Source organism: Saccoglossus kowalevskii, chromosome 16 (genome assembly GCF_978046115.1).
Source record: "Saccoglossus kowalevskii chromosome 16, keSacKowa6.1, whole genome shotgun sequence".
Lineage (NCBI taxonomy): Eukaryota > Metazoa > Hemichordata > Enteropneusta > Harrimaniidae > Saccoglossus > Saccoglossus kowalevskii.
The window spans coordinates 16,902,474-16,918,353 of record NC_140656.1 but is presented as its reverse complement, the minus strand read 5'-3'; the positions used below and the strand labels follow the sequence as shown (position 1 = coordinate 16,918,353).

General features: G+C 34.3%; 1 protein-coding gene across 1 annotated transcript in view; it reads right to left on the bottom strand.

Moving 5' to 3' along the window:
• LOC100370044 (ubiquitin carboxyl-terminal hydrolase 32-like) overlaps positions 1-15,880 on the bottom strand; it is a 56,904-nt gene continuing 41,024 nt past the window's right edge. The window contains exons 18-29 of the mRNA XM_006811162.3: positions 15,051-15,224; positions 14,124-14,298; positions 13,308-13,459; positions 11,988-12,114; positions 10,591-10,865; positions 9,351-9,547; positions 8,539-8,625; positions 7,445-7,565; positions 6,724-6,915; positions 4,701-5,363; positions 3,533-3,625; positions 1-3,330 (exon numbers count right to left, since the gene is read on the bottom strand). Of these exons, the coding sequence (XP_006811225.2) occupies positions 3,160-3,330; positions 3,533-3,625; positions 4,701-5,363; positions 6,724-6,915; positions 7,445-7,565; positions 8,539-8,625; positions 9,351-9,547; positions 10,591-10,865; positions 11,988-12,114; positions 13,308-13,459; positions 14,124-14,298; positions 15,051-15,224 (2,427 nt within the window). The 3' untranslated portion in view covers positions 1-3,159. The remainder of the gene's footprint in view (positions 3,331-3,532; positions 3,626-4,700; positions 5,364-6,723; positions 6,916-7,444; positions 7,566-8,538; positions 8,626-9,350; positions 9,548-10,590; positions 10,866-11,987; positions 12,115-13,307; positions 13,460-14,123; positions 14,299-15,050; positions 15,225-15,880) is intronic.

The following is a 15,880-nucleotide window of genomic DNA, read 5'->3' as shown; positions in this document are numbered from 1 at the left end:
TTTGATTTCCACATTTCACAAAACATCACGTATTTTATTCATTCTCTCACCAAATTACAAGTGTGTACATAATATTCTGAAGACACAATTGACAATACATCATTTGTCCCATCTGGTGAATGAATGATCATGCTGAATCTTGTGTTCACAAAGAAATTCTCTACTAAACACCAAAAAAAAAAAGATAACTGAACCAAAACTTCACGCTGGTTATAGTATTTACATTGTCGTGGTAAATGGAATTAAAAATAGTAATCACACTGTACAAATTTATACAAATTAGAAAAAAAATCACAAAACGTAATCACAATTGACCTCACTCTTAAAAAAAAACAATGTTCTTAGCAACTCAAAGTCATTATTCCGATTTTAATATCCAGCTTAAATACATTGCACTTTATATATGGTTGCTGTTTTCTCACACTCTTGATAATACTCAATACAAAAGTATTCTTTCTGTATATTGATTACATATACATGCTTTGTGTTATTTCCCATACATAACACCTGCACCTCAATGGTCATTTATATCAACAAACATCTTAATACAAAATGTTCTGGACATTATTCTGATTCAGATTGTTGACATAGTAAAATTAAAACATTCTAGAAAGCTGACAGATGAAACCAATAATGAACGTGATATTTTTGCACATTCAGTAAATAAATCTTGAATATTAAAACATGTACAGTTGACAACCATGGTAATCTTGTTTTAATGCATCATTCATGAAAATAATTCGGCTTTTAATAGTTTTTTTTAAGGGAATGTGCAATTTAACCCAATGACCCCCTCAAGCCTCAGCTAATTAGCCATTCCAGGCTACAGCTTGGTATTCCACTCACACCATCAAGATGTTTCAGAGCAATATACTAAAAGAATTCTGAGGGTAAAATCTAGATTCCTTTTTGAAAAAGGCGCTTAAAGATTACTTAAGTTTAATGCAATCTGTTCTTACCATAATTCTGGGGTCCGCAGAAAATAAAAGGCTTTACACTAACTATGACGTTTCAGTCACAAAGCATCTTGGGAAGTATCCAATGAGTAGTGGCATTCAACACAATGTGTTGCAGTATTCCAAGCTTTGGATAAGTAGATATATTCACACATATACCCTGGGACATTTGAATAGTAGTGACTTAACTGATAAGTAGAGACAACTCTACACATACCCTAGCAAATTGTGATAGTGGTGGCTTTCAACAGGCTTCAGACAAGTAGACAACCCGCACATTGTTTCTAGAAACTTGGAAAACTAGTGCCATCCATACAAACATCCTTGGACATTGTGATAGTAGTTGCACTCATCATAGTACCTGGGGCTTCTGAACCCATAAACATACCCTAGGATACTTTGATAGTATTGGCTTTCAACATAGTCCCTTGGACTTCAGACAAGTAGAGGCAATCATATAGAGATGCTGAGGCATTGGGAAACTGGTACCCATACACAAACACTGAGACATTATGATAGGAATTGCTTTCATCAGTCCAAGAGGCATTAGACAAGTAGAGGCACTCGTACAGAGACCCTATTACATTTTGTAGGCAGTAGCTTTCAACATAGTGGTCATTGGAAGTGTGGTGATACCTAGACAGAGTCCATGGATCTTCAGATAAATAGAGCTACAGTTCCTGGGATGCTGCAAGAGTGGTGGTACTCATACAGAGACCCAGGGCCTGCAGAAAGATGAATATACTAACTCAAACATGGGAGCTTAGTGACATTCAATAGTGGCATTCAGCTCAGTTTCAGATAAATAGTAACATGCATAGACGATTTCCAGAACATTGAGTGCACATTTCACAGCATGTAGGGATACATCATGATACTTGGATAGTTTCCTGAGAGAGAAAGGTTTTATTGGCACCCAAAGTCAAAGGATTTTCACTCACAAAAGAACCCAATCTTATGAGAATTAAAGAACAGATTTGCACAATTTTAGTGATTTGTATGGTCGTTTCCTTAGTGACTATTTACATAATTCAAAACATTAGGGATGGGGGAGTAATATAAAACAAAATTAAAAAAAAAGTCAGAAATTAAAATATTGTTCCCGCTGTAAATTGTTGTACTTTAAAGAAAAAGTTTTTTAAACATTATCTGTAAATCTGCTCTTAAAATCCAAGCAGAAAAATTGTACTTCATTAAAAGAAGACTATTTTTCTTCCCCATCGCCTCTACCAAATACTAGTCAATACATACTTCCTGTGGTCAGAATACATTTGTAACTCACTTATTCACAGACACTTAGGGGGCTCATCATGACATATGCAAAATGAACATCTGGGTTTTACTAGCATTGTGCAATCGCAGCACAGGACACAACATACATTGTTTCATCCAGGACTCACTTATTAAATATCAGGGCTGGTAATCTTAACTTTTTCATGGAATTTTAACTCTGTGAAAACACAAGTTTTATTGTTCTTATCAAATTCTCAGTATTCTAGTCATTTGTTTGTTCGATAATTTCAAAACCAAACAGAAGAAATAGTCTTTTCTGCCTGTAAGCATAACTCATGGAAAAACAGATATTGCAATTATATAAGAGAGGTTTTGATTGGTTGCCAAACCCAATAAACAAGCAATGCAAAGTTTGGATAGCCAATCAATGACAATATTGTATACTATATAAAAGATATTGAAGAATGCTGGTGATGAAAATAAATGTTAGAAACAGCATTCCAGGTTAACAATTTGCATATATGTAAATAAGCTCTTTTACAATACAGTGTGAGAACATATGTACACCAGTTAAGACTTGCAAACCAAAATCCAAGTCACATTGACTAGCTAATTGAGAATCCAGTCACAATAATGAAGCATTTCAAATCTGGCAATGCTAAGAATGATACATGGCATAGGACTTGATTGAAGTGCATTACATCAATTCCAATTTGTCGATCACACTCACGCAGATAAATATGCCAATTGGGAACATAGTTAATTTACATGTAAGAATATTTCTCTACGCCCTCGTGAGAAAATCAGTGATATGAATACAATTCTGAGAATTCCCTTTCTGTACACAACTAGCCATGAAAAGGCTGGTAAAAAATAGAAACAGAAGTGTCAATTATGCTGTCGCTAATCAGAATCACGTAGGTGACATCTTCACTGACATGAGTGAGCCACCACATTGCCGATAAACCATTTACTGAATATTGCAAACTTTCTTAAAATCTGATTCAAACTCGTCATCAATACTGCTCGTATCTGGTTCTTTGTCGGAGACATCAGGAAGGAAATCAGAGTAATTTAGTCCCTGTCTTTCATAGAACAGCATGTAAGCATTGTCTGTATCGATTAGTTCTTCCTTAATTTCCTGGGAAAAATAAACACAGTGTGTGAGAAATCAAAGATGTGCTGTTAGGTATGTCAAGAAACTGTGTTTTCTAACAATTTACAGTTTATTGCCACAATTTTTGTGATAATGCTTAGAATGCAAATTGACTTGTGATTGGTTAATTCCAGATGTTATGTAAACTGTAAACAGCCAATGGGAGACAGTGTAACATATTACTCACTTTGCAGGTACTGTCATTGTAAATATACCAGTTGTCATTTGGGTTGATAGCATAAGCGACATAATGCCCACCACCAAGGATTCCAGTATGGCACTGTAAAAATAAATAAAAGTTTCAAGTTAAGAATACAATTAGGTTACATTTTTCTGCATTTATATATCGGTACTGTAAAATATTTTATTTTTGCTATTTTCGCTGAAGGAATGATTGAGTGAAAATAAAATCCAGCGAATATACCTTTTTTTCTTATATTTTACATACAACACATCAGAAATTAGTGAAAATAATTTCCATACAAAAAGTCTTTTCAGCGGAAATTAATTCCAGCTAAATAAAAGTATTTTACAGTATATTGTCCATCTTTAAGGTTGTTCAATACAGTTTCCTGAACGTGGATAAGAAAATATTCTATAAATATTGTATCAGCAGCAGAGTGCGAATTACTAAAAAACAGCTGTATCTTTACAAATACTTCCCTAAAAGCATTTTTTTATTTTTCAAAAATATACTTCAAGACACATTGTTTCATTATTTTATGTTTTAAAAATTTGCCAAGAAAGGTTTTACTTTTTTCCTTGTAAAGTTCAAAGTATTAACACCGACGAAACTTAACATTGTAATCTGCATGAAGTAATAAAATATCACTATAAAATTTGATCCAAAATTTCTGACTTATACATTGTTTCAAAATATGGATTCTGATGTGAGACGACGACACGAGTGCGAACGTGGTAGAAACCATGGCAGTGTGTTCTTTTGTTTTAATTTTTATATTCATCCAATTAGAAGCTTCCCCACTAATTTTCAATGTATATCAAGGGCATACTGTAAGTTCTGTGTCATTCTTACAATTTGTGTTATATCACGTTGTAAGTCTCCAGATTGCCAGCAGGCTTTCTGTTAGTAAATAAATCCTGAGTTTATTACAAATCTTTCTACTGTGGTGATTGGTGCTGCTTGTGTAACAGATAATTTTGCATACTAATTTGTCGTTAGTTTGTATAATCGCAACGTATCGTCCCCCACATATGACTTTGTAGAACAGTAAAATATGAAAAAAATATCCAAAGACATTTACGAAACTGTACTGAGTAGCCTTTCTCATCATTTGACTGCTGCACTGTCGGTAATAAGGAAAGAGCAGAGAAATAATAAGCCCGATACTTACAGACAGAGAATACAGGTTGTAAATAGGTTTACTGAGATCTTCAATATCAGTATTACCAGCTGCAACTGGCAACAATGAACTGTCCAGAGGGTGGGACGCCGTAGGACTCAATGTCTTACTGTCTGATGTATTGTCTGTTTTTTCAGAATTTAGGGAATTTGTACTCAAAGTACTGCTTCCGTTTGATTGTTGGCTAATGTTGCTTGCAGTGCTGCCCCGCCCATTTACAACTTCCAGACTGTCCCTGCTACTCTTTTTCGGTGGGAGCGGGCTCACAGAGTTGTGTTTCCTTGTTGGCAAAGGACTGATGGAATTTTTTCGTATCCGCTTCGTCTTTGGTGAATCTTTGCACAGTTTGTTCTTGACATTTTCAGCGCTACCTTTCGTATTATCGATTTTGACAGCTGACAAACTGCTTGTGTTGGTTTCAGAGTTCACTTTATTCGATTCAGACAGTTCATCATCTACCGTCTGCACTGCGATTCCGTTCGGCACTGGCTGCTTCATGATTGGTGTGTTCTTGCATGAGGGTATTGTAAGATCAGTTGGGGCATTTTTAGCTATAAAACGACTTGGATCGAATTTTCTCTTGGGAAATTTGACAATCTTCTGCGACTTCACCCATCGTCCATTCACATATTGGAATCTTTTCATTTGAATAATCTACAAATAGTTATAAAAAAAAACATGTGTAAATTCGTGAAGTACCAGAATGTGTGACCTTTGACCACACATATACAATGTATGGTCACATATCTTGGTACTTTACACATGCAGTAATATGAGGTTATTACGAGGATATCGCAAAGTATGCATGAAGACCGTAGTTTCAAATTTGCATTTTCTAATATGGTAGGATGAAAATATCCAGTGCAATACCACAAATATACGGCACACTGTAACTTATGGCATGACAATGACAGATGTATAATAATAAACAATACTGAAGACACAAATAGAGAAGGTACATTCAAAAATACATACAGCTGTTTAGGTAAGGACACCATGAATATAATATTTCTGTGTATTTGTGTAAATGAGTGCATATTATCCTGCTGTGCACACATTGTTTTTATCGCAACAGCATTTTTTTTAGAACACCATTTTGTTCTTCCCAGACCTGGCATGCTATCAAAAATATCTACAAAAGAATGCGTTGTTGTTGATGACAATCTTTTTCTCACTGCAGCTGCTGTGAGGCAAAAGATCGTTGATGGATTGTGTGTGTGGCAAAAGGTGAGAAAACAAGACGTCTTTCACCAACAAGTTAAAGAGCAATATTTTAAAAAGGAATTGAGAGCCAAGGCATGGTGTCAACAATATCTAAAAATGAATGATGAATCTACGTCACTTTCATGGTCCGCAATTGCTGTGTTAGTGAAAAGATTTTTCTGATCGTGATTGATACATTCACGCTCACACAATTTGTGTTAATGGAGGGCACACCGCTAATTATACATAAAAAGTGATTTTTACCCATAATGCATTAATGATCTCGCATCACGCATATATCGAGTCCAAACTTAGCTGCGGTGCAACATTTGTGTTGATAAACATTAATTTTCCCACAATCCAATGCGCTCTTCTAATGAAAATCACAAATGCGAGTTTTGACCTGGGCGCGACTAGCACTAATTACCGCCAGTGACTCCTTCGATACCTTCACCTAAAAAATATCTAATTAAAGCTTCGTAACATCTCAATTTGTACTCGTTGATCTGCACAAGAGTCAAAGTCGCCATCTTTGTTTATATGAGACCCATATATCTCGCGCATGCGTGGCGTGACGACTACCGTCCTTTAAGCCGACATCAGGTTTAGGATTTTGTGTTACTATAAAATAATAAAAACAGTAAATCAAGAATTTTTCTCTTTGGATCAACAAAACTTACTGATTATCATTTTAGTAAATCTTGTTTATTTATTAGTATCTGTTACCATTTATTTTTACATATTCTACACACGACAAGCTATGTATATTAATCGCATCTTTGTAAGTACATCATTTCATCCACAAACTCACCAGTATGGGAGGAAGCCTCCAAAGTGCTAATTTCTTGGTGGCCTGTCGATGTTCTTTGCACTTAGAGCAGAACCACAGTTCATCTTCACCGAGTTCTTCCTCTTTGGTAAAGGCTTTCAGACACGTATCTAAGTCTATCGGTTCTGTCTGGAGCTTTCGACTCACTTCTACGCTGTCATGGTCCGCAACCACCTGTAAAAGGTGCACGTATAAGAGCTTAATTATAATTAGACTATCTGCCTGCGCAGGTCATGGCATAGCAGAGCAGACATCATATAAACTACTGTAAATTACATTAATTTCGCTTCGAATTCATTTTCGCTGAAGGAATGATTCAGTGAAAATAAAATTCCAGCGAATATACCTTTTTTTTCTATATTTTACATTCAACACGTCAGAAATCACTGAAAATAAATTTCATACAAAACTCCCAAAATGTCTTTTCAGCGAAAATTAATTCCAGCTAAAATAAAGTACTTTACAGTAACACAGTTTGTTCACAATAAAATGTTCTTGCTTTTCACAAATAATCCAATGTCAGTGTAACCACTTGTTAGTGTTAGCTAAAAATACTGTATCCTTTTTTTATGAAAACTTTATCAACTATGCATTCTACATCAAAAACAATTTTGTTTTATTTCATCAAATAAACACAAGTCATTAGTCAGGCTTTCACGCTATCCAAAGCATCTATGAAACGAATTAACAATGGGATACGTACTCTTTCCTGCGATGACTGATATCTGAGATGCAGCGCTGTCGGGTCCCAGTCTATCGCAATATATGCACTGCCGACTGCAAAGTCATCGTCAACACAATCAATTTTACAACCTCGACAAAACCTAAAGAAGAGCACAAGCATAACATAATTATAAACAGACAAAATAAAACAATAAACATGATTATCACTGCATCACATTTCAGTCCAGTAAGCCTTATGACAAACTCATTCAAATCAACAATTGGGGACACATAACAATTTTATTTCTACAGATATATGTACATACACACATATTTAATACACCGATTTAATCTCGCGAGAGACAACTGTTTGTAAATTTCAAGAAAAGTAAAGAAAAGAAATAATAAAACTGTACAATATATCAGAAGAGATGCTAACTTCCAGCCTCTGATGAGATCTCACATGGAGTGAGTTTACAATTTTTTAATCATGCGACATATATAATACATTACTGAGTCTGAGCAGATTGCAAAATGTTTTTAAACTGTAAAACCACAGTCCCCTATCTCAGGTATACCAGTAATCTAACAAATTAATTTTAGTTTCTGCAAAGATGTTACTTGCACAAAAGTACAAACGACTATTCTAGATCGGTGACATGCGTCTGTCAATCAATATTTCATTGGTACTGTAGTAACATTGAATCGCAGTGACTTTTGTGAAATCTGGTTCTTACAAAAACTTAAAAATAATCAAATCGCAAACAATTTCAGTGGTGAAAAAGCATGCAGAATTTCCCAGGGAAGGTTAAATATTTTATCCAGTCTATGAATGCTGATGAATTCCTGTGTTTATTTTTATCCTCGTGGTATAAAATACCCATGCTGTGGAATTAACAAACTATGCCTGGCCACAAAGCCACCAATATATTCTCAGAAGGAAATTCAGAAAAAAATTCAGATAATGTCAAGTTGATCAACCAACAGTAATAAAATTAAAATTATAAAAAAAATGCACCATAATGTATCATTCTACGAAAGCAGTAAAGTATTTCAGTAAACAAGTGAAACAATAAAAAGCAAATAATCAGGACAAAGGTAACATATGTAATGGATAGCATGTTGGAAACTCACCGATACCACGGACACCATGCGCATGTAATTCCATCTCGTTGTACAGCTTTAAGTACAAACGGATATTCATAACCCAGGCTATCATCACTGTAAACAAAACACATAAATAATGTAATACAAAGATTCCACAGACATGATATAAATAACTGTGACATCTGCTCAAGGTCACCTCGACCTAGACTATGTGGTCATTCATACATGTGGATCATAAAAACCAACACTTATGGTTCAATCACTCAAAAAAATATTATTTCAATTTTTCTTCCAATATCAATTCAATCACCTCCGAGAGAAATGTCCATTATTTATTATGCGCATATTTAATACATAAAATATTGCATTTGTTGTTTTCTTTAGTGCGACAACTACTCAAGGTCATCTCGACCTACATGTATATGATGAGGTTATTCAACGTCATACATGTAACACTTCAATAAGCCGGATTATTTTACGAGTGCTATCATTGGATTTTGTTAAAAATATAAAACCTACTTTAATAACTCAACAACCCAATTAACTGTCAATGTCAAATTAACGGAAGAATTATTGTAAAAACATATCAATGTATTTCAACTAAAATTACAGTATTTGTTTATTCTTTACTGCTATCATTTTCTTTATCAAGCTGTAGATTACAAGGACTCACTATCGATTACTGTTGTATATAGACATACATCCAAAGTCTTGTCAAAAAATCTACCGGTAATACACTGAAATTTAATATGTATGACAGAAAAAATGCTGCGTCTGCCTCATCCTGAAATTGTAGCATTTCAATCCACCCTTAATAATGATTGGAATAACCCACTCACCAGTCTTGTGCATGGTTCTTGGCACTTGCGCCATTCTCTGATGGGGGTAGTGGACTGACAAGCCTGGATACTTGGGTCCACACAGCTTTATAGAGATCGGACTGTCTGGTGGCGACGGTGCATGGTAGAATAAGTGGAGTCCCGAAAAGGCTTGGTCGTGTCTTTTGTGATGATAAAAAGTAGACGTCCATTCGCATCTATAATTATAAACAAAGTCGAATTAGCCCATTCCTGTTAATATTGAAAACTCACCACTGAGGGCGCCCTTTGACCAAGACACTTACATGCATTTTACATACATCAGTACAAAATTTGGCTAGTGCTGAATTTTACAATCAAAATTGTGTTGAAACTATTACTAGTAAAAAAAGTGTCTGAAAATGATCCAAGCACAAGAACAACTTCCAAAAACAATAAAACCTGACAAAAAATTTTGATTTTTGCTTTGAGAGGTGACAAAAGTAGAATTTTGTGATCAAAGGATAAAACATTAATGAAATTTAAAGTGAAGGGGTTAATTGAGTCCTTAACAATGATTAACAACAAACACTAAAATGCAAAGATTCACTACGTTCAATTACCCAACACAGACTCCGATCAGTCAAAATGACTATTTTGAACTGTACACATTAATCAGCGATTCAGCCAATGACGGAGAGATTATATCTTAGACCACAGTCCCTCTTGTGGAGCATCTACGTCTAAGCACAGTCCCTCTTGTGGAGGGACTGTGCTTAGACGTAGATGCTTATTTGTAAACAACAACACGCTACGGCGATCTACTGCAGCTTAAACAGATCAGACTGTCCAGTGACCACCATGTACAGTAGATGACAATGGCACCTTTGAATAGTGTAACTCACAAATTTGGCAATAAAGTAAACAAAAACTGGAGTAACAACAGACATATTTCTAACTATTGAAAAACATAGCCAAATACTCAGAGATTTACAAGTTCTTTATCATCAGCACAAGTTGTTTAGGCTTGATCTGCTGCATATAATGAACAACAACGAATGATTACATCAGTTCTATTTACAGTAAGATTCGGTAATCGTAACAAACGCTATTCATTATTACGATCTCATGAGACGTGGAGATCGTAATGAAGTCAAATAAATTAAAATTGCAATCATGCAAAAGGGAAACCATTCTTACAATAACGATCACTTTTTGTGAAGAATTTCGTCAATAAAAAGCTGGCATACTGAAAGACGCCAACTTGGAAAAGGAGACTCACCATTTTTCTGTGCATAGCTATAACGAATCCATCAAATGCATTACCAAGGTATGGCGTGGTATGGAGTCCACCATTGCTACTACTACTAGTAGTGTTAGGTACTTTGGTGTCTGTACTACCCGTGGTGACAATACCGCCATTGACCTTCTGCGTTCTATGCAGACTGCTCGTCTTTGCCGCATAATTGAGGTCTTCAGCATCTATCTCAGGAGGTGTTAAACCATTCACTGGGGTGAGAGGTTCCACATGAGGCTTTTGGCTGGAGTTACTTAACACTGGGATTTAAAACAAATGCAATGACTGATTAGAAACTAGCTATTTTGTCTGATTTGTTGTTGTTGTCTGAAAAATTATTTATAATCAATACAAGACAAGTACAAGCAGCCTGACAGCTGAGATAGCTCTGCTGTTAGCAATGCACATTTCAATGAAAGAACAGAAGATATCATTAGAAAATGAACAATATGTATAGTATCAAAGCAATGGGACTTGCTGTTTTCAACAAGAATTTAAAAATATCACTTTTCACCAAAAATGACAAAAACTTTCATCAAAATTACATAATTGAAGATATCACCACAAAATTATCAAATCTGAAAGTATTACATGTAGGACCTATATATGTAATATAAAAACAATCAGACTTGCGATTTTCAACAAGAAGTCGAAAATATCACTTTTTACCAAAAATGACAAAAATATTCATCAAAATTAGAGAATTGAAAATATCATCATGAAATGAACAAATCTCAGAGTGGTCCACATGTAGTACCTATATATGTAATATCAAAGCAATTGGACTTGTAGTTTTTAACAAGAAGTCGAAAATATCACTTTTTACTAAAAATGACAAAAATATTCACCAAAGTTAGAGAACTGAAGATATCATTACAAAATGAACAAATCTGAGAGAGGTCCACATGTAGTACCTATATATGTAATATCAAAGCAATTGGACTTGCGGTTTTTAACAAGAAGTCGAAAATATCACTTTTTACTAAAAATGACAAAAATATTCACCAAAATTAGAGAATTGAAGATATCATCACAAAATGAACAAATCTGAGAGGTCCACATGTAGTACCTATATATGTAATATCAAAGCAATTGGACTTGCGGTTTTTAACAAGAAGTCGAAAATATCACTTTTTACTAAAAATGACAAAAATATTCACCAAAGTTAGAGAACTGAAGATATCATTACAAAATGAACAAATCTGAGAGAGGTCTACCCAAGGTACATATACACCAAGTATCAAAGCATTCAGGCTTATAGTTTTCAAAAAGATGTCAAAGAAGTAAAACATTGACACGGACGACGACGGACAATCACTCATATGATAAGCTCCGCTCGACAAAGTCGACAGCAGAGCTAAAAAGCAGGCAAACACAGGTACCTGTGGTTTCAGATGAAATTATCTTTGGATGCGTTGACATCGTCAGCTGGGGAGGCGGTGGAATTTCGTAAGCATAAAGATACCCTCCCAGTGCTGTCCGAACTTTTTGACCATCAGAAGGTAGACTCTGTAAAAGGCATAAACATAAAGAAGTCAAATAAATACACAGCATCACTGTGACAACAGAACATTCGTTGCCATGACTATCACTATTTTCATACTATTTCTCTGTAAAGTAATTATTAATCAAAACACTTCAGTTAGTACGAGTTGATTTGACGCAATACTGTAATTGACAAATATTTGCCGCTACCAGTTACGAGGATTTCAACGATCAAAGAACAATTTAATATGAGATCACAATTTTATAAAAGTCACTGTCCCTCGGCCTCTCAAAGAATAAAGTCACATTTTTACAGCCACAAATTTATTTGAGACCCCCTCTCCCTGAGTCTCATTATTCAAATTTTGCCAGAAAATTTAAAGGAAGTCCCTACCTAGTTAATAAAGTTATCACTTAAATGAAGTTATTAACACAACTGAAATGTAGACAAAGTAGGTTAATAATATTTGAAAGACAATTTTACTATGGAGGACAAATTTAATTTTAACTACTGTAGAATACTTTATTTTCGCTTGGAATTTATTTTCGCTATTTTCGCTGAAGGGATGATTCCGTGAAAATAAAATCCAGCGAATATACCTTTTTTCCTATATTTCACATTAAACTCATCAAAAATCAGTGAAAATAAATTCCATACAAAACGTCCAAAAAGCCTTTTCAGCGAAAATTAATTCCAGCGAAAATAAAGTATTCCACAGTATTAGGCAGTCAATTTCTGTCACCTTTCTCAAAACCTGCATACTTGGTATAAAATATTAATCAAAACTTGCAATCAATCAAAAATTATAACAAACTGTATAATGCAAAATGTTTCATCAAGACTATGTAGAGAGCAGAACAAAATATGGCATTCAAAAGGTAAAAAAAAAAAAAAACTTTATTAACCAACCAGGGTCTCAAAATGGAGGACAGATCAACTCAGGGTAAGGGAAGAGTGACAGAACAATAACAGTCTTAAGGGAGTAAGAAATCAACATCCAGGGATTTTTTTTAAACAAGGGAACATCTGATCTGATAGTAATTTTGGCACCAAGGAAGCCATAGAATGCTCCATTTTAACTTAGAATTATCAAAAACTCCATACCCTGGTAGAGAGAACCCTATCTCCCCCACTTGGTGGCGCTGCTGAATTGCAGTGCTCCTCCCTCTTGCAGTGTTTTTTCTAGAAAAACCCCTGATATCACAAAGATATTTACCCTTATCATTGCACCAAAGACTTCAACCAGCAGTAACTGTTGTGGCGTTAAGTCACAGAGTTCACTCAGATACTGCTTTAAGTCTTTATATTTGTCTTCCATATTAAGTCTCAAGCCATACTTCATTGGTACTGTACCATCTAGTCTAATAACTGAAATATAATTATGCAAATTACTACATTAGTATTCACATAGCCACAAATGTATTATGCAAATTCATTCATCAGCAACACTCAGCAATGTTTATGTACTTCATTTATATTCATATTCAAATAACATAGTGGCGTCTGTATTATGCAAATGCTTTTATTAATATGAAACTCTCTGCAGTGGAAAGTATCATACTGTAGAATACTTTATTTTAGATGGAATTAATTTTCGCTGAAAAGATTTTTTGGGTGTTTAATTTGTATGGAATTATTTTCACTGATTTCTGATGAGTTGAAGGTAAAATATAAGGAAAAAGAGTATATTTGCTGAATTTTATTTTCACTGAATCATTCTTTCAGCAAAAATAGCGAAAATTAATTCCAAGCGAAAATGAAAAATTTTACAGGAGTATTAATTACTTCATTAATATGCAGCCCACAGCTGTGAAAAAGCAAGTATCATAGTAATTATATGACAATTACACAAATGACGATCAGGAAAATTATTGTAAACATTGTTTTTATCCTAATCACGTTTTCCCATATTAAAACAAGACAAAGCTATCAAGACACACAACCACAGACCATATTGACCACCAAACCACAAGTTTGTTTCATAGCTTACTCCTCACCAAAGTGGTTGATAGTTTGTTGATTGATTACTCACCTACAATTTCTAGGTGCATGGAATTATCTAAAGGTAAAGGTAATGACAGATATGTAAATGGATCAAAACGAACACTTTCGTTACCACACTCTTTGCAGCAGACTAGCGAGCGTAGCTGGCCGTGAAATAAATCGACAATAACTGATCGATTTCTAAGCATATGGTTTTCCCATGCCTGAAATAAAACAATATTAAAACACTGCCATCAGATATGTCTAAGTAGTAACATAGTATTCATTAGTATTATGGAAAGTATCCTCACAAAATGAACAAAATAAACACCAACAGATGCAATAGTGCTGATAGTTTTCAAGAAGAATTTAAGTATAATGTTGACTACAGACAATCACAAATACAAACCATATAATGTATTTGCTCTATTAGAATTTCATCTTTATTAGAATTATTATATACTTGATTATTAAGACACACTAACAGAGCAACAAGTCATTCATGAAAACAGTAAACAAAACTGAAATGATTTGGCCATTTTGAATCAAAACTTGAAATAAATGCATGTTAACATGTTTGGCATGGTGTATATCGTAATTGTAAAGTTTAATTCCAATCCGTCAAGGCATGTCAGAGATTATGGCTCTGTAATATCATTTGTAAATGCAATATGGCTGTCAGTTGGCCATTATGAATTAGATTCAAAAAACAGAACAATGTGCATCAATGTACATTTGTATGTGCCAAGTAGAATCCATCCATGCATATTTTGGTTCCAAAATGGCAGAAAAGCCCAATTTTGATGAATTTTATCATAAAAAAAAACAAAAAACAGTTTTATAGATGGTATTCTTAATCGACTAGAACATGGTCACATTGACCTTCACTATACAGAAATACTAAATAGAGTATTCTTTAAAATATCCACAGAATGTCAGCATTTACAAGAGTAGTAAACACTTGTTTGTTTCTTACCTCATCAGCGACTTCTTCGTCGGGTCTGCCATCACTGTCCTTCAACTCAACATAAGGTTTGTTTTGTACCCTGTTTAAATCTTCATGTAAGCCGTCTAGAAGGAACGCTAGCAATTCTTGTGAATCATGTTGTTGGAATCCGTTAAAACGAGGAGCATATTTCCCTATTGTCCACTGAAAAAAATAAAATACATCGTTATATTGAGTTTTAAAAAATACTGTAAAAGACTTTATTTTTGCTATTTCACTGAAGGAATGATTCAGTGAAAATAAAATCCAGCCAATATCTTTTTTCCTATATTTTACATTCAATTTGTCAAAAATCAGTGAAACTAAATTCCATACAAAACACTCAAAAAGTCTTTTCAGCGAAAATTATTTCCAGCTAAAAATAAAGTATTTTACAGTAGATGGATTTTTAGGATACAACATTAGGATGAAATCATGACCAGTTGAATATTTAATGTCAAATTGTTTTATTATAAATTTTGGCTTCATTTGCTGCTTAAGAAGAAAAAAGTCTGGTTCCTGGTAAAACAGAACACATGACACTGTTTACTGTGTGAATTGCGACTGTTATAATCATAAAGTTGTTGAAAATGAATCTTTTTTTTGTCTTATAAAACTGCTAATCACTTCTCTAACAAAAATTTCACATTTGCCACAGTGTGGAAAAATATGAAGTTACGTAGATCCATTTATTGTGTGGTAGGCATCAAAATTTGACCTTAGTTCCTCTGCAAGTAAGACTCCTGTATTACTTCGTTGTTGTGTTGCAGAAGCCATTGACTGTCGTCCAATAATACATCCTGGAACTGTGAGTTATCACC